At 40.5% G+C, this 27,871-nt stretch overlaps 2 protein-coding genes across 7 annotated transcripts; one reads left to right on the top strand and one right to left on the bottom strand.

Annotated features, from left to right (window-relative positions):
• Positions 1 to 675: 675 nt before the first annotated feature.
• RB195_020996 (uncharacterized protein) lies at positions 676 to 20,048 on the top strand (the record flags this gene model as incomplete). Of its 5 annotated transcripts, XM_064189604.1 has the most annotated exons (36): positions 1,771 to 1,821; positions 2,126 to 2,260; positions 2,317 to 2,412; positions 4,229 to 4,362; positions 4,441 to 4,612; positions 4,667 to 4,789; positions 6,185 to 6,245; positions 6,289 to 6,356; positions 6,424 to 6,537; positions 6,602 to 6,676; positions 6,753 to 6,848; positions 7,502 to 7,651; positions 7,708 to 7,863; positions 8,569 to 8,686; positions 8,740 to 8,875; positions 9,060 to 9,159; positions 9,217 to 9,369; positions 9,420 to 9,512; positions 9,720 to 9,881; positions 9,938 to 10,043; positions 10,102 to 10,196; positions 11,000 to 11,113; positions 11,172 to 11,299; positions 11,358 to 11,508; positions 11,568 to 11,762; positions 11,848 to 11,938; positions 11,995 to 12,090; positions 12,956 to 13,065; positions 13,151 to 13,297; positions 13,566 to 13,654; positions 13,718 to 13,802; positions 14,620 to 14,630; positions 14,728 to 14,830; positions 15,800 to 15,893; positions 16,032 to 16,072; positions 19,995 to 20,048. In XM_064189604.1, the coding sequence occupies 36 exons, from the start codon at positions 1,771 to 1,773 to the stop codon at positions 20,046 to 20,048; spliced, it is 3,903 nt and encodes a 1,300-aa protein (XP_064045483.1). The 5 variants fall into 5 exon arrangements, with proteins under 5 accessions (XP_064045485.1, XP_064045483.1, XP_064045481.1 ...); XM_064189603.1 differs by lacking the exon at positions 11,995 to 12,090 and having other exon boundaries at positions 13,151 to 13,231; XM_064189602.1 differs by lacking the exon at positions 11,995 to 12,090.
• Positions 20,049 to 24,517: 4,469 nt separating this feature from the next.
• Positions 24,518 to 27,731, bottom strand: RB195_020995 (uncharacterized protein; the record flags this gene model as incomplete). 2 transcript variants are annotated; one of them, XM_064189599.1, is made up of 9 exons in its annotated part: positions 24,518 to 24,593; positions 24,660 to 24,719; positions 24,786 to 24,868; positions 26,380 to 26,532; positions 26,590 to 26,682; positions 26,740 to 26,911; positions 27,206 to 27,277; positions 27,379 to 27,567; positions 27,628 to 27,731. In XM_064189599.1, the coding sequence occupies 9 exons, from the start codon at positions 27,729 to 27,731 to the stop codon at positions 24,518 to 24,520; spliced, it is 1,002 nt and encodes a 333-aa protein (XP_064045479.1). The 2 variants fall into 2 exon arrangements, with proteins under 2 accessions (XP_064045479.1, XP_064045480.1); XM_064189598.1 differs by lacking the exon at positions 24,518 to 24,593 and having other exon boundaries at positions 24,608 to 24,719.
• Positions 27,732 to 27,871: the final 140 nt, after the last annotated feature.

Here is a 27,871-nt window from a genome sequence, read left to right as displayed (position 1 = left end):
TGCATGCGCCAAAGCATTAATTTCAATTCGGAATCGTTTGAGGTTCACGAAGGCGTGCAACATTACAACGAATTGCGGCGCTGTGTCAAGTCAGTGTTTTTATCCTCCCAGACAAGTCTGGTGTACCAATCAACAGTAGTTGGATGAACATTATAGCGGACAACACTTTTTTCTTCTTTGCCCTCGGAAAAACAGCTTTGATGATTAAGTCTGCAACATTCCGAGAAAAATTTTGCTTTTTTTATTCATGTCTTAAACAAGGAAAATACCGTGAAAACACAAAACACTACAGCTACGAGAGAAGTCAAAACTAACGCAAACAATACAATAAGTGAGAAATCGCTCAACGCTTGACCGCGCTATTTTCAGTAAATTTAAAATTGCAAATTTTACTTCTGCACTTTTCCTCTTTTTCAAAAAAAAAAACTGCATTTCTTACATTACTGTCGATTATGTGTACTAAGTCGATTTAACCGAAATAAAATAAAAAATCGAAGTAAAAGTTCAAAGAGAAAAAAAGCTGCTAAAACTTTGTCCACCATTGGAGGCTTTCTCCATTTACCTCTTTAAATGTGATTAATTTCAACCCCAAAATTCTATGGAATTACAGAGCGGAGCAACCTGTTTCTAGAATCCCGAAAAATCGACTAATCTGATTTGCATTAAGTCTACGAGATGGATGAAGTATCTCCTCCTGACTCCAGGGAATCCAAGAAAAGGCTATCTCCAAAAACTATTGTAAGCCTCATCATGGATATCCTGCTATGTAGGTTTGTAATTGCAATTTGTTCACATAAATAGAAGGAATGGATTCATTTGACGTGTGAAGATTCTTTCCTTGAGCTTCAGTTACTTCAGTTTTGGAACTCTTTAATTTCTCTGATTTTTACTGGTTACATTGAGAAGAATTCTAAGGGGTGAGGAAAGAAGTTGGTTTACTCATTAGGGGATCTAAACTCTGATTGTGTACGAAATTATAACTATGCATATAATCGGGTCAAAACGACATGAAGGACGGTGCAGTTGCATAAGCGGTTGCGCTCGATGCGGCGCGGTGGAGATAGCGGTTGGAATCAACGTGCGACCATCGCGAGCTGCAGTAGTTGGTGCTCGCGAGGATCCTCCTGCGATCCCAGCCGTTACGCTCCACCGCGTCGCTTCGCGCGCATCCGCTTACGCAACTGCATCGTGCTTCTTGTCGTTTTGACCCTGTTATATAGTACATTAAAAGCAGCATACCACGACGTAGTAAGGGAATCCGCAGGAGAAGTCAGAGATGTGGTTGTAGATTACGGAACCCGTGGTGGTTCCGCTCATCTACAACCATCGCTCATCTCATCTCATCTCTCCCTCGTCGTCGTAAAAACGGCTTGGAAGACACGGTTTTTTCACGTTCACGTCACGGTTTCAATGATTTCAGTTGCTACTTTGTGCATCCAAATGCCTGAGGTCGAATATCAGCGATGTCTTCTCACCACCCTATTCAAGTGAAGCTAATGAATAGGCTGCTGAGGGAACCGAAACGTGGACTTTGAAGAGCGTTATAACGCACCTCGTAGGAACTTAAGCGGTTTTCTACGAGGATTTGATAGCGCGGATTCCCTCACCACGTTAGATTCATGGTATGTTTCGTACATCAATGGACATTATGGTGTATATGTGAACTGACAAAGGAACAAAATGTGTTACTAGAGAATATGCACCCATATAATTCTGCGCCAATAGCTAGCTTTTAGATTTTGCTTAGAGCATTTTCCTTACAGAGGTGACATGGAACCGAAGGAAACGCTGGATGCCGAACCAATTTCAGTGCGAGAGCTGGTAGTTCTATATTTTTCTTGTTATTATTTCTTATGATATGACGTGATTCCGAGTCAAAACGACCTGAAACCTGGTGCAGGCGTTAACGGCTGCACTCTAGTCAGCACGACTGCTCGACGAGCACGAGTCAGCACGAGGATGGTTCCACCTCTATCGCAATTGCGGGCTTGCGCTCCGCTTTGAGCGCTGCAGATCACGCAACTGCACCAGGATCCAGGTCGTTAAGACCCGTTTTTTCAATTTTAGTTAGCACAATATTGTAAACACCATTATATCATAAACTATTACAAAGGGTCATTTTCAGTTTCGTTTTGCTTCTCCACGGGATGTGTGTTACTTTGCGATAGGGACAGGATGTGCTCTCCTTGGTGGTGCTATTCAACCATTTGTTTTAATATTGGGCGGATGGATCACAACCGTATATCTTTCGCCTGAGAAGGTTGTTCCAAGGAATCGTGCTAATTTTTTCATAATACTATATGATTTTTTAACCAGAAAGTCGGAAATGATCAATTCTGGAATGATGTTATGTTATACGTCACGTGCTTGGGAATAGCTGGTACGGGCGCGTTCGTAACATCTTTCTTACAGGTAAGAACGACATGTGGGAGTTATTTTCGTGAAAGAAAGTTTCTTTTCTAAACTTTGAAAAAAATGGAGAGTAACACTGTTTTATCATAGAAATCAGTTTGATGTAGTGTTGAGTACAATATATTTTGATATATACGCAGTTCTTCTCACTACACATGGTGTGCATTCCGGTAAAAACGACACAAAGCTAAGTGCAGGTGTGTAAGCGGCTGCGCTGAAAGCGGTGGAACGTGGCGTTTAGGATCGAGAAGGGACCCTTGCAACCACCACTCATCGGTGCAGTTCGTGAGAGTCCCGCCTCGATCCCACTCGCCAAGCTCCTCGGCACCGCTTCGACCGCATTCGCTTACGGAAATGCTCCGAACTTCATGTCCTTTTGACCCCACTGCACTTGTTTAGCATTTTATAGTTTAAACGATTGGTTAATACTCATGTTTGAATAAGTATTTATCTAATTTCATTTACTTCCATATTTATAACTGCACGAAAACATCGCAACCTCTGTTTTTATATTTAGTACTTAGTAACAAATAACATTTCCACGATTACCATGTCATCGTTAAATTCTAAGGACAAATTCAATGTACTATCCCTCTCATGCTACCGTCGAATCGCCCCAAACCCTAATCAAAAACATGCGCATGATAACAAGCAAAAACTAGAGACATACATAATCTCACATACACTAAAATGCAAGGATTTTCTCTGTTTTCTGCAAGCAAACTCTTCTTCATAGATCAGTGAGGAGCCTCTTCTGGGCATGCTGTGGCTCGCAGAGATGAAGCTAGCCTTAAAAAAAGTTCTATCGGGATGCGTGTGGCTGACCGCTTTCCACAGAAGCGGATAAGCTCCTTCTTCCTTGTTTTCCCCAGTTTTCTATTACTTATATATTTCAGTCCAATTGAATAGGACTGCATAGTCGTTCCAAAGTCCGAAGTATTTTATATTTTTCTCCGCCGCCACGGCTCCGCCCTCTAAGATCATAATTTGTAGTGGTCTAATTTTCACAACGATTCCCCTATCAAAGACAAAGATAGAGGATAAAGTGTCAGGCGTTAATCATCCGCTTGGGATGCGCTCTCAGGGTCGCTTCAATTCAGAATCGTTTGAGGTTTACGAACGTTAAATTTTTTTTATGAATTTCTGATTCTGAAGCCTATGCAGCGCCCGTCCGCACCCAAGAAATTCCACGCCAATTCGTATTTATTTGAATCCAGCCCAACAGCACGAATTATAAAGATGTGAAAAAAGGAGGCTGTTTTTTTTATGGTTTTCAGAGGTGTACATAAGAAAGTATCAATTAGCTGGAGAGAAAACGGGGGAACCGTTTGAGATTTGCATGTAGCAAGCCGCGAGAATGTTATATACGTTTTTATCAGATGTTTTTTCTTTGCTCCCTGTAACCGCACGATCAGTTGCATATACTTGAACAAAAAATAACGCGTTGATTGATAATGTCAAGCAATAGCCAAGATTGTTAACAGTCTTTATTACGGCTAACATTTCAGCGCTGTCGTTTTCGTCAGAGCCTCAGTAGCCGCGTTGCCGTGATCATAGCTGATATTCAGGTGGCGGAATCACGGATATCTGCTAAAATCACGGCAACGCGGCTACTGAAGCTCTGACGAAGGTAACAACGCCGAAACGTTTGCCGTAATAGAACAATGTTAACAATCTTGGCTATTGATTGACATTATCAATCAATATTCACAGTCATTACGCCAAGATTCGAGAAAGGTCGAACTTTTGCGCTTCTGAATAACGCGTTGATTCTCCGCTTAACTTTTTTTTTTAGGAATTGACTTACACTTTTCAGTCACTTTTCTTGCATCGAGGATGCTTGAATGTTGTGGACACTATCCGCAACGAGTACCTAAGTGCTGTGCTGCGACAGGACGCAGCATGGTTTGACGTGAATCCATCTGGAGTCATTACAGCACAACTCAATGAGTGAGTATTCAGCATTCCACTCATGACTGTTCCAAGGACCTTTCATACATATATTCCCATTAACGTGGCCTGTTCAAGCAGTATCGCTCGCATTCAAGATGGGATGGGTGATAAACTGGGTTTACTCGTTCGTGGATTCTCCATGTTCTTCTCGTCGGCAATCGTCTGTTGCTTGATAAGTTGGCAGGTTACACTTATTTCACTTACTATAGGACCAATCTCTGCAATGACACTCGCGATGCTCGGAAAGGTACGTTTGTTTGAAGAAAATATCTTCGTTGAATCTAAGCTCTGTGCCTTCCAGGTGAACGCAGTTAGTATCAGTAAGGCCATGAAGTCGTTAACAGTGGCCGCCACAATATGCGAAGAGTCCGTAATGAATGTAAGGACGGTACAGTCCTGTAATGGACAGGAACAAATGACAAAGGTGCGAGCTAAGTGTATTGCAGTAGTAACACTGTCTTTTCTCATTCGTCAAATTTCCATTTAATTTACATTAAGAGATATAGCGAAGCCTTGCGACATGCTCTTTCGCATTCAGTACGAGGCCACTTCTGGATGGGTTTCTTTGAAGGACTCTCGTCCTTCCAGATTTATGTTATCGTTGGGCTAGCGTTATGGTTGGTGCTCTGAATTCAGTTACCCTACGTTCCAATTGGTTCCGCTTTTTTTGTAGCTTTAGTTCCTTGTCCCCTTCTCCCTTCTCAATTTTGGCGCCATCGAAAACCAATTCAAGGTGTGAGTGTTCTCCCATAACGCTACAGTTCGCGTTGAATATGAATAAATTTTTTGTCGGAGTGAAGCGTGACCTCTTTGTTGGAAGCGTGCGCTGACCAACTTCCGCAGAGTGCCAAACTCCTCAACGCTTCAACCTTCCTGCATTTTAAAACTTTTCATTCTATCTTTTCGATGTGCAAGAACACAACTACGTACATAGTCTTACCAAAGTCCTTTCTCATTAGCTTAGAGACCTCTTTTGCCTGCGAGCGCCTCCAGAATCCTAGTTTTTAGGGATTTTCTTCTTTCCAGGCAGTTGTCCGCAACTGGAACCCTTCATAGTCATAATACTAAGCAAATCCTTCTTCTACACGTTTCTTCCAATGGCGGGGTGTTTTTTTAAAGACTAGTCTGTAGGAACTGGATTACTGGCTCGCTGTTTCGTGTAATTGTGCCTAGTTAGCGTTATTTTTGGAAGGAGATAGAGATTTTGTTACGAATACGACTACAAAAAACACCAATCATGCACACTTATACGAAGAAATAAAAGAGAAATTAAATTCCTACGAGCCAAAATCTCACAGGCACCCTAACAACAAAACAAACAATAAAACTGAAGGAAAAAGGCTTTTTTTTTAAGATTAATTCCCTTTTTTGATCCGTACGCTATTATACGAAAAGGAATGAAAAGTACGAAAAACAAGAAGAGAAAAACTCTAAGGAGTTTGTCGCTCTCTATGAAGAGCGCATGTCTTCACGAAGGCGTGACGCTTCGCCCACTGTATATGCTAGTGAATTAGGAGGGACGTCAAAAAATCCCGACAATTTCTCTTTCAAAGTTGGAAGAATTTCAAGAAATCACCACAGATGCTTGAAGAATCTGTTTTCAACCACAACCTAATTCTCTGTCTTATTATAATTTTAGATCTTCTAATCCATCTAATTAGTTCTTTCATTACAGTCACTTTCATTTCTTTCTCATATTCAGTTTTTTCAGTTAGCCTTTTAGTAACAATCTCTGATCACCTTCCCATTTGTTTGTGCTCTTATCTTTGAAAAATTTCAATGTTCTTGCAATAACCTTAATTCAGTACTCATGTTGAAGGTTTGGATGCTATGGATTCTACCATGGACTCGTCGCGCACCGGGGGGATGTTCTGCTTTGCGTGAACACCATTTCCCTGACTGCATACTATTTGGGGATGCTAGGCCCACATATGATGGCTCTACTGAAGGCACGCGTTTCCGCCGCGATCATTTATCACACTATCGACCAGGTATGATGGCTGCAGAACAAATTGAAGAAACGATTTTCAAGCTTGGGACTGGTAATTGCAAATGCAGACGACCGCAAATGACTCGAAGTCGAGAGATTTGGAGAAAGAAATAGTAGCTGGTCATGTCGTCTTCGATAATGTTCATTTCACGTATCCTACAAGAGACAAAGCTGTACTAGATGTGAGGAACAAGATTATATGTTTCTGTCCCCAAACACTCATGTGAGATGATTTGGACAATTCAGGGACTGTCCTGGGAGGCTCGTGCCGGAGAGAAAATCGCACTTGTTGGACCAAGTGGTTGTGGAAAGAGCACATCGGTCTGTTCTTTTCGCCAGGAACAGTTATAGGTTTGAAATTCTTGCAGTTTCTTGCCTCCAAGAATGTTCTATCTAGATCGCTCTCCTCACACAACTCTATCAAGCGAATAATGGTAGAATAACCATTGATGGTGTTGATCTTCACGAGATGGACGTATCAGCTTTACGAAAGGTTCGGGTCACTTCACTGCGGTTTTCAAACCTTAAACCACAAATTTAAACATAATATAAGGAATAAAGACAAATTGTCCACTTAAACTGTGTGCAATTCCACATCCCGGATCAATGTGGGTATAAGATCTACGACGTAAGATCTACGACGTATCAGGATAGAAAAAAATCATGGACATAAGATGCAGTTCTAGGTTCCACTAGCCGGAGTCTACGAGTACATGTTGGTTTTCTGCCACCTGCAAGGCATGCTGTTCTGGGGACTTCTCTACAAGAACCATACAGCGGCTCCCTAAAACTACGTTCGCCAACTCCGAAAGCAGTTCAACAGTGTTCGTAGGAGTCGGCCAAATCTTCCCGAGCAACGACGCAACAACGCACATGAGGAAGTTCATGTCGCTCTTCTTGAAAAATCTCGGCCGCTCACAAAGTTGAAGGGCTCCACTAGTTCCAGAAATGGTCCATCTACTCTTTCACTTCGCAACTCCTTCCCTGGAGGTCCATCGAGGCTTCAACCAGTACTTGATTCGATAGGCAGTAATATAAATTGAGCGTCAGAAGTGATCAAGAAGTTCACCAATCCAACACCTATGAGCTCCATAATTCTTTCAAAAAGCTGTTAAAAAGTTTAAAAGTTTAGACTCCAGTTTTAAGAGGATTGGAATTGTTCAACAAGAACCACAGTTATTCAATGGGACCATCAAAGAGAATATTTCACTGAACCGAGAAGACGTCGACGATGCTAGGATCAAAAGAGCGTCCGAAACTGCAAACGCCACTAAATTCATTGAAAAACTTCAGAATGTAATTTTCCTTCCGTTTTTTCCCATCGAATTGAGAATCTATGGATTTTTGTCCAGGGTTTCGATACGTTTATTGGACCTGGTGGAGTGACATTGTCTGGTGGTCAGAAGCAACGCATTGCCATCGCTCGCGCAATAGTCACTGATCCATGCATCCTCTTTCTTGATGAAGCGACAAGCGCTTTAGATGCTAGTAATGAGAAGATCGTTCAGGTCAGCTTTGGTCTTACTCGACATCTTAAAAAATATCAGGGAGGTCAAATTCATTCTGATTTGAAAGGCATATCGCAGCCTACAAACTTAAAAACAGTTCAATTCAGATACAGTTCCTATCTCTGAAATGTTTTTAAAATGTCCTTTGATTAAAGGTAAAGTAATAGGTCAGAATTGTTGTTCACTTCTATTTAAAAACAGCCACATACGTGTGGAATTAACTATGGACGAAAGTGCCCAATGTTTAAATTTTTGTTTAGAAATTTTCATGATGTCATGTTTGAATAGTAGGTAAAGGTACAGCGTAAAGAGTATCACGAACCAGGCTATGTTTTTGCCACAATACTTATAATAAAATAAATATTTTTCCTAACAGGGTATTGCGTTATCCGTAATTGAAGTACGCTAGAACCTATAAAAGTGAGGTTTCATTGACACCGAAGTCTAAGCCATGAAAACTCTAAAGTTCTGGTTGAATCGAGGGTTTCGTTGTACGTAGCAGTTAGAATTCACAGTCAGAATATTACGTATTCGTTGCTGGTTTTTAGAATATTTCAAGATAATTATAATACAGATGGAAGTAATTTTTCACAAATAGAACAATCCCTGGTAGTCAGCGTTTGATGATCTAAGAATGCTATAAAAACCGAAGAAGCGTTACAGCCGAATTCTCGTCTACCTCCACCTTCATAAACACACTTCCAGACTGCGCTAGAACAGGCCGCCAAAGGCCGCACAACGATCACCATCGCTCATCGTCTGGGGGCCATAAAAAATGTTGGCAAGATTTTTGTAATTGAACAAGGAAAAGTTGTTGAAGCAGGTGAGAAACGCTCACGCATCTCACGTCCACTTTTCTTACGATTAATTTTGAAGGATCTCATTCTGAACTGTTGGCTAGGAACGGTACTTATGCTAAGTTGATAAGAACGCAGGAGTTTGATGACGTCATAGACGACAGCGGCACATCAGAGAAGGCCAATGATCTTCCAACAGAACATAGATATAATCGGTAGGAAGTCATTTCACTAATTTGGCAACGGGTGGTTGCCTCTCAGTGACAAAGCCATGCAAAGTATTTAACAACGAGAAAAACCTGTGAATAGTTAACATTCATTACCACGCTCAAACATTTGGCAGCAGAACGTTTTACCTCACCTCGGGAGGTTTTGCCCTTACCTAAAAGTGATTTCCAGATCATCAGTCATATTCAAGAAATCAGAAGTGGCAACACATCCATCCATGCGCAGCTTAGCAACTGGATGTATTTCTAGCAATTACCCCACCTACCCAACAGTAAGTTTCGTCACAACTAATCTTATTCCCATACTCCATTCTACATAAATGTTGCAGAATTCCAAAATTTCTAGCGGCTTGCTCATGACCTATCGCAGCTTGGAAGGATCTTATCTGCTCGCACTTTGTTCGTTAATAGTCGCTTTTGTTCGCGCTCTGGAGTTGCCCGGTCTTGGCTTAGCCTATCTTTGCGCTTTCAAGGCGCTTCAGGTGATTCTCTGGAGAGTTCCTACTTTTCTCCGTTTTCTAGTAAAATTCAGATGAGCGAAGACACCTATTGGGTCTATGCAATTTATGCGTTTCTAGTTTCGCTCGGCTGTGGGTTGCTCATATGGCTCTCGCAATGTTTATCGGTACAAAATTTCTACAAACTCGTAGAAAAGCGATTTCAATTATTTGGTGTTGGGCGGAGCTCTGACCCTCTCCTTATATATTACTAAATTATTATGTTGCAGACGTAGATCCACTCACCACTCAGCAGTTGAACAAGGGAAGTAAATGAAGCTCCGCCTACAGCCAAATTTTGTAAATATACCACGCTGTTGGTTTTAAAATTCCAGTTCTTCTTTTCGGGCTGGCTAGGAGAACGTGTAATGGATAATCTTAAAATTCGCGTATTACGATCACTGCTTCACAGACCAATGTGCTACTTTGACAGTAAGGAGACCTCACCAGCATCATGCGTGGCCTCCATCTTACAACACTCGCCAAATGCTATGGCCGTGAGCTTAATAGGAACTCTGGAAATTCTTGGTTTTCAATTCTTTCTCGATTTCAGGCATTGGACTATCGGTTCATGACAAATCTCAGCAATATGTTCTCCAGCGTCATTGGTATTTGCATAGCTTTCTCCTTTTCGTGGCACCTCGGCATTCTAGGAACAGGCGAGAATTGATCTTTTCAAGCGAATCACTACTATGTGTAGCAAAAATTATCCTACAGCGTTGTCTTCCGCGCTGCTCATACTTGCCTTGCTCAACATTCGAATATCTTACAAATGCCATGAGAAGATGGATAGAGAGGATAGCAGCGCAGAGGTGAGCAACAGTACGATGTATAGAGTGCAGCTTTGAGGAATTGTAACAAACTTTCAATCTCATGAAAGAAAGAAAAGCTTTTGAAGAAGAAGAATCTACTCTGTCGCCCCAAAATTGAGTAACATTTATTCATTATTATATTATATATTAGAATTTATATCATATTCATATTCAATATTAATTCATTATTATATTATATATAATCATATATTCATTCATTCATTACATATGTGTTTTAGAACATTTTCATTGTTGGTGTCTCACCTGTGATAAATAGGATGAGATCGTAACGCAGTTTACAGTTATCCCAATGAAAACGTGAAACCCTTCCTACAAATACGGGAGTGTCTCAGAACCAGTAGAGGCCTCAGTTTACCTGACGGCCAAAGTCTTTCCCAGTGATGAAACGAAAGTTTGTCAAGGGAAGTAACGGAGAAAGTACCCGACGAAAGAAATCTTTCTAGCCGTAGCAAGCGATGAAATCCACTTACGCCTTTCGTTCTATCCCAACTTCTAAATTTTCCCCAAACACAGTTTTCTTTCATAATAATTGAATATAGGTCTTCTACTATACTCCTATTCCATTTGTAGTTTTTCTTATGGCTCTGCAACCTCACAGGTATACCGTCGCATCAAAAGTATTCCCCTACAAGTGAAATTTTAGAAAGGATTTCCCTATGACGAACGGAACTATAATTCGTAAAATGTCTGTTTTTCTCAAAAAAAAGTAAATGAATTTAGGAAAAATGCGTAGATAGCTAATGAGTAATTTCTTGCCTTTTCGATGCATTTTCTCCTTATAGTTAGCAGTGGAAATTGTCGAACGGGCACGTACTATACAACTAGCCGCCATCGAGAAAGGTTATCTAGAAAAATATCATCAACAACGGCTGAAATCTGTACTGTATGACCGGCGCGTAAGTTCTACAGGTTTCCGTCAACCAGCCTCTAGAATTACCTCTGTATCGTACTCAGATAGGACTCGTCGACTCAATCAACTTTGCCATCACTCAGTCGTTTGTGTTTTTCTGCGATCTGTCATGTTATGTGTTAGGAACATATTTGATCTACAACGGGCTGTATGATACCGAAAGAGTTTTCTTGTAATATAACAACGTTGACGTTGGAAATTTTTTCCTTTTTTTCAAATTCACACTTCAGCGCTTTTCTGGGAGCTCAGTTTTCTGGATGGTCGATAATGTACTCTGCCCCTTACTTCCCTGATCTGATCAAAGCTGACGGATCCGCAAGAGTTCTTTTCGAAATGGTCGGCGAACAGTCAGCAAAATCCTATGAATCAGGAGCACAACCGGTGAGCTTAGTTGACAGTCATTCAATTAAAACTGTTTTAGTATCGACGTTTGAACTCAGGCTATCTCCGGTAATGTAAAGCTGGCTGACGTGAAATTCTTCTATCCTGCTCGCCCAGATCTAAACGTAATAAACGGCCTATCGTTGGCTGCTGAACATGGAGAGTCTATTGCTCTCGTAGGTCCATCTGGTTGTGGGAAAAGTACCGTAGTGAGCCTGCTGCAGAGATTTTATGAAGCTCAACAAGGATCTGTGGTGAATATCAAGTGTAGCCGACGTTTTCAAATCGTTCGGTTCAAGTCATTGATGACATGCGTCTAATATCCTTTAACGTTTACAGTGCATAGACGACAAAAAAATCGATGACATCAATATGTGCTACCTTCGGAGTAGAGTAACATTAGTAGGACAGGAGCCGGTGCTCTTCAAAGGTTAGTTCACTAGCATTCAATGCTCTTGAAAAATAGAAGTGTTATCTACCTTCAAGAACATTGCAATCATTCCCTGAGAAGGAATATATTCGAGCAGACATTCAATCAAGTCGATCCTGCATCAAGAAATGAGTCAATACATAATTTCAAAAGTGACGGAGAACTCGGAAGCAGAACAACGATGGGCCTACGCGTTTGACATCAATTCAGAATCGTTTGAGGTTAAGAACGAGTCTGCAGCCTTATAATGAGAAACTTTTCGGAGGGGAACCGATGTCTCCATCTCAGTATTTTTATCTTCCTAGACAAGTCTAATTCCATTTTATCGACCTCAAAATTACGAAAGGTTTGGTTGGCGCTTGGGCGGTATCGTAAAATAAATCGTGTAGTCACAGTCGAACCTCCGCCCTCCTACAAACCAATCCTTTCGTCCCTCTGGGGTCGATGGATTGAAACCAAACTTGTGTGAGAGGATACAAACACTGACCTGACGCATCTGCTAGCACCCGCAAGTGGTTCTACAGGCTAGTTACGCGTTCTTAAAGGCATCACCTCACGAATCTGAGGTGTTGCAGATTTCAGGTGGAGTATTCTTATAATGTATAGTAGATTATGAGGAGGAGGTTGATTGCGTCCATTTCTTCCTAATTGCCGTAAAAAAACGGCCCGGAAGACGCGGCGCCGCACAAGGTTGGCGCGCTCCAGTCGAAGTCCTTGTGGAAAAAAATGCGTCAGAACTCCCGAAGCCGTATCATCCCGGGCCGTTTTCTACGGCATTTAGAAAGAAATGAACGGAATCACCCTTCTCTCAATAATCTACGATCCCGTAGACCAATACTCCACCTCAAATCCGTACCACCTCAGATTCGTGGAGTGATGCCTTTAAATCTCAAACGATTCTGATAGGTTCCCTATTGCTTAAACTCATATTAGCTTACTGTTTAGATACGTTTGCTCAAAAAAAGACACCAGAATTAGAAAATATGACAAGTATGACGTTTAGAAAACGTCTTTTAGGTTCCATACTCGATAACGTAATGCTAGGCGTGGACGGCTGCTCTCGAGAAGATGCTGTTGCTGCATGTCACATGGCGAATGCTAACAAGTTCATTGAACTTCTGCCTGAAGTCATGATAAACCATTGCTTTTATATTGTTTTAAAAAAAACTATGATATTCCCTTTATTGCTTTTTAAAGGTACGTTCCTTTAAGGCCTACGACACGGATGTCGGCGAAGAAGGTCATTTGTTGTCTGGAGGTCAGAAGCAGCGAATCGCTATTGCACGTGCGCTGGTGCGTAAACCCCAGATACTGTTACTGGATGAGGCAACAAGCGCACTTGATACCCAGAATGAGCAAGTAAGAGATGGGGTTCACCGCTTCACAACCACTGTTTTGTGCGAGGTTCTCTAAGACAGCGTCAAAATACCTCCGAGCGCAACACAAGGCAGATCGAACTAGCTGCACCTTTTCCTTTAGCAAAGATTTTTATACTGCTTTCACTTGAGGGAGCACTTCGCGATCGCAGCAACTTGTCCATATTATGGTCACGTAAAGCAAAAAAAAAACTGACACATACAGTTTCCACACAGAAAAAGGTTTGCCATTTATATATGGCCATTTCCAGATTGTTCAACAAGCACTGAACGATGCCAAAGTTGACCGCACTACTATCATTATTGCTCATCGTCTAAATAGTGTTCAACACTGCGACAGGTCTCTCTCTTCTTTGCTCAGATTAAACTGCCTCACTTCTCGAGATATTCTAGCATTTTCCAGAATCTTCTACATCGAGAATGGGAAAGTAGTTGAAAGTGGGACTCACACCTCACTCTTGCAAGTCAATGGAAAATATGCTCGACTGGTCAGAACACAGAATATGTCGTAAGAGCTGCAGGCTACATGTCCATGTTTTCTTGCTCATGAATCCAACATAAGATCGTATATTGTTTGCGTCTCATGTTCTGATGTTCTGGTTAGGAGGGAAACGTTTTTATCGCAGTTACGGGTGCACTAACATTTTTTGTCATGGTCTGATTTTCATCGTGAAAATTCACAATGAAAATGTAGGCTGTTATCCTTGCGTGCTTATTTGAGACATACATCTATGTCTACGTCTATGTTTCCACTAACAATTGTTGACATGAGTTTTTGTCATGTGGTGTCTAATGTGTATAAAAAAGTTTCAAAAAAGGCCCAGAAGAAGTAAAAGTAGAAATGGAATAGAAGATAGAACTAGAAATTATGTAGTTATGAACATCCTCGAGATAAGTATTTCTAAGACAAGCACTGAGCTGCCTCTGATATTTGTAATCAGTATCCAGTTTAGTAAAACTGCTTCCACTACTTCCACATAGCTTGGGCATTGAAGTGAAAATACAGCAACAAAAAAAAACCGCTACGCAGTCAGGGATTGCTTTGTCGCTTTTGTTGAATCAAACCTAAGTATAGCAACTACAAGATGTTTTAGCATTAAACCCCATATGTACATTCGCGAAAGCGAAAGGTACGTGCTGTGGTGTCATATTTTTGCTCGAGCAGCAAAAATTTCTTTTTTGTGAGTTGATTACTTTACGAAATTCGCAACTATAATATCTTGGTGAGCATGTAGGCGGGTATTGTACGTGAGTAGTCCTCATTTTCTGCCGCTCTTCTAAACTATACGGTTGAACAAAGCATAGAGCTTCTTGAGGTGACTTTCGTTACTATCCGTAGTATTTGATGTCTCGGTCTGGTGTTTGCCAACTGTTCAAGCTTTGGAGCAGCTGGAAGTAACCTACACGCCTTAGGATGCCACTTCTAACATTTGTATTGTGCGCTCTAACTCAGCTCTCAATTCTCATCCCGACAATGTCAATGTTGTTCTGCTCACGACTGCATAGGACGAAAGCGGTAAGATTTTTTCGGATTTCCTTCTTCTCTACTTTTTATTGAATGCATAGTATTCGTAAGAGGTATGTTTTGGAACATCACTGTGATGCACGACGTAGAGGTGTAGCAGTGGGCCAACGGCTACATGAAGTCGAAGCCCCTATCTGCTTCGAACATTTCATGTTGCACTTCTTATTGCTTAGGGTCGTTAACATCGTAACTATTTTAAAAAAATGAACAACAATAATGAAGTAAGTTATAGAACCCACAGAAACTTAGTAGAATGCTGACTAACGGATTTAGTTGCATCAGTGCTCGTAGTATGGGATCTCGTCAGACGTCATGACGGTTTTTTTTTTTCGATTCATGGCAAAAAATACGGATGGCACCACATTTTTATTCGCATGCTGTTTTTTCTTCTGGTTCCGCTCTAAGGTTTAGGATCCCAGGGAAGATATTTTCATTGATTAACTTCGGTTCGGCGCTAAGATTACCCAAAACTGTGCAAGAAATGCCTCATTTTTTTCAAGAGGATTTTTGTGCATGTTAATAGCAAGTGAATAGTTCGAAGTAAATTATTTTATACGAGAAATCCGATTTTGTTCAACGATCATTATTTTTCGGGCGCATCTACTTTACACTTCAAATGAAAAACGAAATTGGAAAATTTTCAAGCCTTCTTGGAAGCAGTGATCATTCGCATGTGCACGATCGCCTCTGATCAATAATGAATGGGAAGACGTTTTGAATAAAATTATGAACTCCAACAAACATACGCAAAAGTTAGTTTTGACCAGCAGCAACATAGCCGAAAATAACCTTTGCGCATGTCTGTTGATATTTATAGTGATAGAAATCTAGCTATGGACACACAGCTTCATCTCCTATACATCTCTACGTAGGATAAGAGAACCAGCGCAGTGTTGCAGCATATTCGCAACTCAACACGTCCTGTAAGACGCAGTATAAAACTTCATAATAAGAGTTCAGGGTGGATCTTCTTCAGAAGATAAAGGAAAGGATGATATGGTACTGCCACCACGAGTATCATTCAAAGAAAACGGAGAGATGGTGCTTGACCACAGTAGGTGTTAAGGATATTAGGATAAGGTTTTCATTAATGTATGAATAGTATGCGAAGAAATCAATGTTTGATGAGCCTATCAATAGTTTGTATGAGCTAATGCCCGAGAAGCAACTATTGATATAAATAATATTTTAGGAAGCGAAAAATCACATCGGCGATCTCAACGCGCAAACGGCGTGAGTTTTCAACGTAGCTATTCCATGCTCAAAATTGAGGAACATCTCTGCAGCCTTTTCACAACAATCAACTAAACGGAGATCACCTAAAACTCTTCTTTCAAAACATTGTGGAAATTAGCGAGGAAACTAGTACCTGTGTGGCCCACGGCAGCTTTTTAGGGAAAAAAAAAATTATCGACGCAAAATGGATGCTGCGCAAAACAAACCAGGGTACTGAGATTACCACTAAGATCGGCCCGGATGTGACTATGATGAAAGAGAATTGTGTGAGGAATTGAGGAAATTCACTAAAAATAGCAAAGGTTTCGTCATTCCGAAAGAAGAATCCATACAATAACGTACGACACAGCGAATTTCACACATCAAACGCCACAGAAGATGAACGTATAGAAATCCTTTCCTCATCTGCTGCAGCAAATGGATCTTTCTCCAGGCGACTGCCACTGCTCCAAACAAATCCCAAGAGAGAAACTTAGCATCGTGTCTCTTAACACTGGCTCTTTAAAAACCGTCGATTCCGAGTGTCCGAAGTCTCTCAGATATGGTAAAAATATTCTGCAGCAAGCAAATTTAGTGAACAACACGTTCCAGAAAAAACAAATAGGCTCGTGCTACAGATTCAGTAACGAGGAATGAAGCAGTCTTCAACCTTCTCAGGCCTTCTCCTACTTATCCGCCAACTCACTACAAATTTATTGGACATGACATGTCTATTACTACATTTGATTACCAAAAATAAATTGATTCCAAAGGTTTTTCAGTCGATTAACCATACTAAATCGAGCCTATTTATGACATGTAATGTCAAAAGACTATAAATGGAGGGACTTCCAGCTCCTAGCAGGACTGATTTATAATAGCCATGGCTAAAAGCCTGCAATTAAGTGACTGGCAGGTGCAAGGGACAGTTTGGAAACGCCTACAACAAATAATCCATTCGGAGCTTTTGTGAGAAATCGACGTCCTCCTACAAAACTCGCGAGATTAGAGGGGTCAACATGCCCATGCCTTTGAAATTAAACGCACGATGCAGGCAATAACAAAGAGTCTCCTAACTCTGGAAGAACCCCTGCTACGGAAGCGCCAGAAAGGACGAGGGTTCAGGAGTCATTTAGGCTGCCGAAATGGAAAAAGACTACGACGAGGATTTGTACATACAACTATGTACGCTCGTATCAAAACATTCAGCGGCTATTGAAGACCTAATGATGTAGGCTAGGAGGACTGAGTACTACGTCATCGGACTGGACGAGAAGAGATGACTAAATGGAGTCGATGATGTCGTCAACACGAGTATGGCAATGACCATCGATTCTTTCAGATAACTGACGACTCGAAACGGAGGTTCACGGATGGGAAAATGCGGAACAGCATTTGCATTTGATTTTTTTTTGCTGCTTAAACTCCAACATCAAGTTACAGACAAGAGGAAGCCGAATCTTGCTACATAGACCTAGAGAAATTCTATAACGAAGACCGCAGATCCTACAAGGTCAATGCTGGCGACTTTAGCTCTAGAATCCGCACTAAAATGTCGCGAAAACTTCAGAAAGAGAACCACGGCCTACAAAAGGAACGAGCAATAGGAGATTCTTTTCAAATTTATCACTAAAACCACTTATGGCAACTCGCAAATCCACCCACCATCATCAGTAAAAGATTTTACCTGACAGTGGCTGCTGTAATAAAGCCCTACACAGGATTTGACCGTTGTCCTTTTCAAGAATTTCTTTCACACGAACAGTTCACAAAGCCAGGTCCCAAGACCACTATCGACTAGGACTGAATCGTTAACAGGGCTTTAGAAAGACAGCGGAAAGAATAATCATAATAATCGACCACGGATACAGTCGGGTCGTAGAACATCTCCACGACCTCCACGAAAGAGGAGTTTTTAAAACCAACAAGAAACGCCTATTTGTATAAAATTCTAGAGCTCGTACGTCAAGGTGGGACCTCATAGGCTGGAGGCAGCTACGAACATGTGTCTTAGTTCGCGAGACATTGCAGAAGACGTAAAAGAAGACCTCGAAGAGATAAGAGCAGCTTTATTGGTCGGTGGAGCACAGAAATGCAAGAGCATTCGCTACGCACGTTGAAACTTCGTCACAGAACGAAAATTCTTCTCTTCAGCATCTGAGGGAAGGTTCGAAATGTCATCTCGGAGGTCTTCTCTTCCGAACTTCGACATGCCATCATTTCGATGAAGAATCTAACCTCATCTGAGTCTAAGCGGATCACGTCTGAACTCTTGAAACACCCACCATCAATCTTAGTCAATTCGCTAACGAAGCTATTCAATCGTTATCTGCCGGAATACGAGGTTCCTACACAGTAAAACGGTGTTGTTGGACAAGAAGGTTTGAAATTGTATTGTATTTAAGAAAGGTTCATCTGTTCACATACGTACCGTTTCAAAACTCATAGAAAAACTTCGAGCGCACAAGATGCCGCTGTATCTCACCTTCGACTACTTGAAAGGGTCTTCGAATCATTAGAGACAGAACCCGCCATGGAACCCTTGGACAATCAGGATGATCTTATTCGACAGACTAAAATCTACTATTCTGCAAGAATGTCACAATCAACGTGAACAGAGGGGTGGCATAATCTCACCCAGAACACGCAGTGTCTCAAAACCGTAATGAAAGGATAGAGTAAAAACTAACGGACGTCTTTTTTGTCTCTCTGACATCGTTCTAGTGACATCAAGCATCAGCCAGGTGGAAAGAATGCTCGTCTGATTTGATATATCGTGTAAGTGAAAGGGGGATTCAAAATTCAGCATCCATATATAGTGTCTATTTTATATGGGCCTATAAGCAAACTGTGTGACTGCTGGGATATAAATACTTATTGATGAAAAAGCATCCTACAAATGACCTCTTTTCAACGAAGTTAACTTGCAACCCATTCGTTGTTAACCGATTGCATCTCACTTGCGAGGACAGCCAAGGATGTTGAGCAAGGAAGGACAATGTTAAAGTCAGCAAAGATGTAAGAGAATCTGTGAGATAGAATGAGAGATAAAATCACGTTAGCTAGAAGAAGGGGGAGTGAAGAAAAGAGAAACATAAATAAAGAGTAAAGATAAATAAAGAAATTAAATACGAATAGAAGAGCAGCAAAGTCTCAGCATTTTAACAATAATCAAAAGGATTCCATCGGTACACTATTTCTACTGCTCGTTTGCTAAGAATTATTAAAATAAACTATATCAGTGTTGTGCCGTGTTAGGTTGGTGGAAGCGTTCTTCTTCACCTGAGAAAAATGAAAACTAATTGGTTTTTTTTCCCCATTAAAACAATACTAATAAATAGTATCATGTAATGATTAGATAATATGTAAAAAAAAATAATAAAAATGCAACAAATAATGGAGTAAAGGATCGATACTTCTTATTCAAATTGGATTGTTAAAAGCACAAAGAGGTTATTTTCGAGAAGATTACAATTTCCGATTTCTTTATCCCGCTGAAGATGCTTCAACGTTCTGAAGCGTTGGCGATTTGGGGACTTCAGCTCGGGAATAAAAAGCAAGTGGAGAATCCTCATTCAACAGAAATTCCAAGGAATTATCAAAATTATGGATGATTCGCAAGATAGCAGAAAAGATCGAATTCTCCGACCCTAATAATCTCTATTTGCGCAGTGATACTTCTATTTCTTAACACCATCTGTGCGGAAGGATGTTGCAAAGCTATGATCGCTTCAAGTTTTCAATACTGTATGTAGATACATAGATCTCTAATCGAATTTCATATTCCCGTTAAGTTATCAAAATCACAGATGCAAGAAACTGAGTGGGACAAATGTGACGGAGTCCTAAGATGAGTGTAATAAGAGAAAGTGATGGAAAGGTCAAAAGATAAGATAGATTCTCGAATCATTCCATGAAATTCACATCAGTGCTTATTTAGGGAGAATCGGAGCCAAAGAATAGAAAGAATGGACTACATTCCTCAACACTCTAAGTCACGATGCTTCTCACTGATCTATGATAAGATAGTGTGTTTTCGTCGTGTGTTCAGATATAAACCAAATAAAATAAAAATAAATCACCAAATGAAAACTAATTCGAAAACTGTTTTATTCAAAACTGAATTTATACATATTTGTCTTAAACAAGAACAAAAAAAGGACTCTGGTTTCTTTCGTTTGTTAATGCATTTATTTCGCCATCACCGGAAGAATGCTACTACTCATGCGTCAGCCATGACTTATATGTACATCGATGGCAGAAAAAATTATTTCTCGGAATAGATGAGAAAAAAGCCGGGAAGTCGGAGACGATAGCCTCCAAGAACTCCATGAATGAAATTATAAAAAAATAGCTGAAATCAGTTAAGGTCAAAGTACTTTAGGAATCGATCAAAACAAAGAACTAAAAATGTTAATTTTCAACCTCAGTGGACCAACTGACGGAAGAAGGAGTGTCGAAAACGCCATCAGAATCTTGGTAAGAAATGATTGCTAGTTCTCTGGATACAAAAACTTTTCTTGAACAAGAATGGAGAAGCAGTGCCACACTCTTACAAATAACGCCTCACTGGTCGAAAAAGTCAACCTGGCAAAAACGGACATTACTTTCCGAACAAACAAATACAGCTGTAGTTAAATCACTCAAGGGTGATAGTCGGCAGACGAATATCAGCACATGAAGGTAGCCTCACTCGTTTCGCATTGCTCGAGAAGTAAGGTTCTAGAATGCCTTGTCGCGAGAATTAAGACCTCGTTGCTACGACTTGGATGGGGACAGATGCCATTCTGCTATCCTTGCAAACTGTACTCATAGTCACTCTACTTGTTTGATGCGGAAAAGCTAAAGTAAGCACCGAATCGAATTGAATAATCCCCCCATAATAGATGGATAGGCAAGTTAGTTAAATTGCACAGCTTAAGACGACTGTGCCGTCGTCGCAAATGTCTATTTCTTGACCGTCTCACAATGCTTCCACCACAGGTAATTTCTTACTACAAGAATCACTATCTATATTCGAGGGAGATTTGTTATTACAGCAACTACTGGTGCGTCCGTCCTCCTGTAAAAAGGTCATTTTGGGAGGTAGGACACGAGAAATGTACGCTAGCGTCGACTTCTCTTGTGACTGTGCTCATTATAGATAGTCCCAACTGTCTGACAAGATAGAAGTGCGCTGAAATGATCTAGGCTCAAGAATTTCAACACTCGCGTCCCTTTCCCGCTTGCGATTCGTCGAAAACCATTCATTTCATTCGACAATCGCAGGAGGGGCGGGGAGCAAGGTTGGCACGTTGCAACAAAGGACGTCGAAAGGAATAGCATTCTGAAGCTCTGTTTACAGTGATGCAGGGCAGGGAGAGAGGAGCGAAACCACCCTGTATTCATAATCTACGACCTGATGTCGGTATACACCAACGTAAATCCATACCACCCCAGATTCGTGGGGTGATGCCTTTGAACGATCCTGACTTTTATCCGTTACTACCAAAATTACGAGAAAATCAACAACGCGTTACTATTTGTTTCTTTAGGAGAATAAATATATTACCTTGTCTGCATCTGTTACGCAGAACCTAATACATTAATGCGTTCATAAATGCTTCTCAGTAATAAGCTTGCTAAAAGCTGCAAGCTCCTGCTCTCCAATACAGGGGCCTGATAATTGGATTTGATATTTTACAAATTCCAACCGCATAACAGGATAGAAATTTAACCTGATGGTTAGAATCATATGTCTATCCTATGTTTCCAGAAAACGTCACAGAAAACAGTTAACATGAATAGCTCGACCTCAGGAAAAACCAGGCAGTCACGAAATTAAAAGTTAAAGGCAGCAAGAGGTTAGAAGTTCAAGAAGAGAATAAAAGCAGTAGGAACAAATTTGATGTCTCAATTAAATAAAAAGAAATTTCATATATGTTTTTACACATGGTAAATCTGGGATGAGGGGGATACAACATTTCACTTTCAAAAAGTTAGCTTAATACGTACCTTCTCACCAATTGAACAAGGAACTGAAGCCGCTCACATCTCTGTCACAAATTGTCAAAGGCGAAGAACTGGATGCCATACAGGGACACTGCATGAAAATGCAATAAATCCAACAATTTAAACGCTGATTTCTCTTCGACGATTAAGGGCATCACCCCACGAATCTGGGGTGATGCGGGTTTCAAGTGGGTTATGCCTATACGGGGTCGTAGATTGCAGGGAGGAGGGTAATTCCGTCCATTTCTTCCTAATTGCCCTAAAAACGGCCTGGAAGATGCGGCTTCGAGCGTTCCGAGGCGCTATTTTCTACAACGAGCTCGATTGGGGCGCGCCAGCCTTGTGCACGCGCCGCATTTTCCGGGCCGTTTTTTACGGCAATTAAGAAAAAATGGACGGAATCACTTTTCTCTCCATAATCTACACCTCTGTCTACCGTATAGGCATAACCCACCAGAAACCAGCACAACCCCAGACCCCGTGGGGTTATGCCTTTAAAATGCTGGCCCAACCTGAATTCGAGCCGGTAAGTGCAATTTGGACAAATACAGAGTACCGCCATGCAATCATGGAACCTCTAGCAATCAAAACAGGGACTCAACCTGTTTGCACTTCCACATGTTGGAAGTGCCAAAAAGAGACCACGCAGGCGACTGGAAATTCGTTATCTTTGGACTCTCATTTTATCCATTGCCTAAAAAACAACAGTTGAGGATCAAATTCGCGGCGGTCGTTTTCGAACGGCTGTCAACTTGCAGAAGATACCGTGATGTGAATAGACAGGAAACATGTTTCTATAATGTGATGTCAATGAATTAGATCGCATCCACCATGAATGGGAATTTAGACGACTTTTAGTACTGTATCAAATCTAAATTCAACCAAACTCTATAAGTCAACTTAGACAACACCGACTCAACAATTATAGAACCATATAGGTCTGAGAAATGAAATACAATGTATAACAAAGATATAGAAATAAGAGATGTCACGGAAAACGAAGGAAATCACTCCAAAAATCTATGAAGTGCTGTCGTAACGAAAAAAAAAGCCGCGACGAGCATTCGAGGCGAAAATCACGCATAACCACCACTTCCTAGAATTTACAGGGACAGACAATCGGAAAATACCACAGAGTATAAAGCAAAACGATATAGCAAGTAAAAAATGCAAATAGCCTCTCACAGACAAAGTGGAGAAATAAGAAATCAATCCTGGGTCAGACAGAAAACCACCCATACAGTCTGGTCAAAATTCGCCGAACACTCGCCGAACTCTGTCTTAGGAAAACTGACGGACAGCAGTTGAGAACTCCTCAATTTTCCAATTGTCTCTTCAACCAATTTCGCATCATAAATAAAAGTTTTCGGATTCAATTCTACATGAGTTCGTCTTAGACTGTGATCTTTGGAGTCTCACTTTCATGGGATCAATCCAGATGAAAAGCTGTAAGAAAAGCGCCAAGAAGCTAACCCAGTCGCCTAGTTAACAATTCCATCTTAATCGAGTCTTGGTTACAGAATTAAGCTGCTTGCAGAGCCCCACCAGCGCGTGCAAAACACACTCATGCATTTTGGACTTCAGACGAGAATCGCTGACTAACGCAAGCTTTACCGCCATCGACAGTTGTATCGACTGTCAGCAGAGTTCACAGCGGCGCGGTTTCATGGTTATCGAATGTTCACAAGGGAACGGCCAATAGTAACCAAACCGCAGAACCAAAAGACTGCGCCGCCTTAGAAAGTCGCTCCATTCGCAACTTCCCGCCCATCATCCTCCGTTGTGGAAGTCAGCGTCAATTCGATACAGGACATCAGGTGTCTACTTTATGATTAAAATGTTTCGCATAAGTCATTACTTGAATTGCTTCCTTAACTTAAACGGAGGGCGAATGTTGTCCGCCAAACGCGGCTATCCGCATCTTCGCCGTAGTGGGTCGTCGTTAAGCATATCAGAGCCCATCATGTTCTATATTCAACCAGAGCTCGCATACATAGGATGTATCTACCCGTTGCTGTCTATCCATCTATGTCTATCTATCTCTATCCATCTTCCATAATCTGCGGAACTTTATGTCTTTATGGAACTGCCAGTTAACGCCAGGTGCTCTCAGATCTTCTCTTACCTCCTCCGTCCAAAACTTCCTTTTACCACTTTTGGATCTGGGAGCATTGTTATAACTAGAAACGAATGCTTTTGGTCCTATTTCGAATTAACAAATCCCGAGAGAAATAAGTAATGAAATGTGAGATTTATTGAAATGTAAATTATACAAAACACTAGTGACAAACGATCTCAGATGAAACATCTGAACCGCAGCTGAAATCTATACAAGTGAGATTTAAACAAGGCATGTAACTCAGTAAGTGAAAATTTTGAAATTAAAACAACAACAAAGAATTATTTTCCTGGGACAAAGAAAAAGAAACAGATCTCTTTGCTGTGCAGCAAAGCACTTAAAGCTATCGTTTACTATGCAGTTCGTGACAAGTGCGAATTAGATATCCCGTAACACATTGCTTTAGAAAGCACACAAGTACTGTGAAGTCTAAGTAGTCAAACTCATATCAATGGTTGCTTCTCAATCTTATTTGCCGGAGTGACTGTCACTAACCGTTGGCTCAGGGATTTAGTACGAAACGTCACATATGTGTACAAAACGCTGCCCATAACACTGAAACATACGAATAACAAGAACAATCTTGAAAAGGAGAATAGAGAACGTTTGGAATTAACATACCTAACGTTAATGCCAATGAAGTTCGTCCACTGGAACACATAGTCACCACTCGAAAACATACCCACGTACGTAACGAATAAGTTCTTTAAGAAGAAGAATTAGACAACTAAAGTGATGTAATCATAAATACAGTGTACTTTGTAATTTCCTCGATTTTCGTATCTTAATTTTGCATTAAAACGGAGTGTCAAGTGGACGAAATCGAGCACTATGAACATCTTGTTTTTTTTTTACACTTTGCATACATACATATTTTTTTACATTTTTTACATTTTACATTTTACAATTTTTTCAATACCCGTTCCATCCACTGCACAAATATCAATCTCAGTCAGCTGCTTTATCGATGCGACAAGGCAGCTGACTGAGATTGAGATTTGAGCTGTGGATGAGAAAAGCACAATGCTTGGAAACGCTTACCGCCACTCGTCTTCGTGTGTGCGTAACAAACGAAGTCTATTTCCAAAAACCTGTTTTTCAGGAGGAGAGACGTTTTTCCAAGCACCAACAAAAAGAATTCCTCATTCCAAAGGTTATGTCTTCGTCGATGATAGATTTTTCCTTGGTTCTCCGATCTCCTTTGGTTACTTTTTTTGAATTGTTATAATAATTAAAAAAAAACGGAGTGAAATCGATGATTATGAAAAAGGGCAAATCAAAGTTTTCAAAAGAATTGGATTGAACCACGACAAGATAAAGAAAAAATTTAATCAAAATTCGATGAACTCAACAGTTTCTATATAGTCATTGTTCAATCTAATTTGTTTGAAAGATTTGATTTGACCTTTTCTTAATCACTATGACGTCGTTTTCACTCCATTTTCTTAAAGAATAAGAAACTTTCAAGAAATAGATGAGAAACGAAAACAAAATCAGCAAAACGGAATGTCACAATAAAACATGAAATTTGCACTGAAGCTATCTTCCTACTACCTTTGGAAAAGGAGCATTTTAAAAAATATCCCGTTACGTGGGAACTGATGTCCGATAAAAAATCTAATTCGAGGTTTTCTGAGATGCTGAAATTGCTAGTACAGGATTCAATACCTTTCAAATAGCAAAGTCTTGCTCTACTGAGTTCTTTGGAGATGCACATGTCCTCTTGTTACGCTATTTGTCTGCGAGATACGCCTTTGCCCGCCTTGTTAGGAGTTAGATGTCAGCATAAATAGACTACGTACGAATGGGAATAAACATTCAAATGATGAAATAAAACGCAGAAGTAGTAAATAGTGGTTATAAATAATGCATATTTTTTTTTACATTACCGTTAGTTTTTTTTCTGTTAGCATTGTTTGAAAAGTTCGTCCATTTAAAATAAGGTGCGGTCAAAATTTTAGACCACTTTTGCATATTCTTATCTCCGTAACGTATTGCAGAGCTTAATGAGAATTTGTTTCCTGCCGTGACAGTAACTCCGTTGTCGGGAAACCCCGCGTAGTGAAACATTTGGATAGGAGCAAAGAGGAAAAGAATGGAAAAGTCAAAATAAGAAAATTAAGAACTTTCCTACAAGTGCGTCTCTAAAGAAAACAGCTCAGGTTATTCTTTGCAATTCACCCTCTCCTTGGAAAATTAACACGACACATCATACCTTTATGGGTCCTACACACGTAGTCGTTAACGCCGAATTGAAATGTGTGCATAAAACTAAAGAGTAATTCAGTATGAATCCACATACGCAAGAGACAAAGAAACAGATCCAAACAGAGTTCGTCATCCTATTAGATACCATGAAGGTCACTGCCTAAATATAGGATCCATTTCATAAATCATCCGAAGTGGTAATTAAGCTAGTAGTGACCTGATCTGTATCACCCGTATAGGTAATAAGGACTAATGTTGGAACTAGCATGAACAGCGAATTATAAAACATAAGGCCATACTTTCCAAGCTCCTGAATTAGGCACAAAACTGAGCTAAAACAACAGAGAAAATACAATTTAAAAAATACTTTTGCCTCTAATTTCTGTTTGGTATAGACTCCTAGTGCCGCTGTGCAAATATCATTCAGACCAATAAGAATATAACCCCACATATCAAATGTGAGATCAAAAAGTGCAGCGATGATAGATCCAGCGATCATCAAACAAACCGAGATGCGGACCGCTCGTGAAGCATTTACTCTGTAATCGTACAGAGATTAAATTATGCCACAAGCTCATCAGTTCCACTCTATTGATTACAGGAAACTACTATACAAGATATTCACATTGAGGCTCGTCGACGACAGAGGAGCTGAAGAAAAGTTGAGAGTAATAAATATCAACATGGAACACTTCCACATGATCCCTTTCACCTCTCACAAAAAAGTGAAAATCCGCCTTCCGATGAAAAAAAAGGCGACAGAGAACTAGGCTTTAACATTCCATATGCATCCATATTGCGGAAAAATCAAACGGAAGCAGAGAAACGGATACCCCAAAATGTAGTACTCCAGCACCATCGTCATCAGTATCGAAAATCGTCGAAGAACGGTAAACATTGGTAAGCTAAAAACAATAAAAGAAATCTTCGGAGTTTTTATGGCATACAAAGCATATTACACATAGGAATGGAAGAAATTCCAAAAAGAAATGAATGAATGACGTACTTGATCAGCTTAGTTCCACCAAGACCCGAAACCAAGTTGAGAACGAAGAGAAGAGGAAGTGGCATTATTTTTCGTGGAATGGATGAGTCCAGCGACGGAAACGAGACGACTTTAAGCATGCGAGCACAGAATAGCACCAAAACTGTTGCAATCATCTGACCAAATCCAACAAAAAGAAAGGAAGGGAATCTAAAATCTTCAAACCTCAAACAAGTCTTCCACAAAAAAAGGTTCAAAACACTGACTCACTTGAAATTCGTCAATAAAATCTTGTTCACAAAAACCACTACGATCGAAGTGATTCCATAAAATATCGCCGACAAAACCCGTTTCCATAAAGCGGCCTCTTCCATCTGTTTCACAAATCTCAAACACCAAATCTATCCATTTGAAATAAGCGAAAAATACATGGCAATAAGCCATCGGAGACATTACCATACCAGATATTTTAAATGCTTTAATAGCACACAAGGCATACCCTAATGAGTGGCGA

The sequence above is a fragment of the Necator americanus genome, chromosome II (genome assembly GCF_031761385.1).
Source record: "Necator americanus strain Aroian chromosome II, whole genome shotgun sequence".
In the NCBI taxonomy this organism is placed as follows: Eukaryota; Metazoa; Nematoda; class Chromadorea; order Rhabditida; family Ancylostomatidae; genus Necator; species Necator americanus.
Note: the sequence above shows the minus strand (reverse complement) of the source record. Positions and strands in the feature narration are given on the sequence as shown.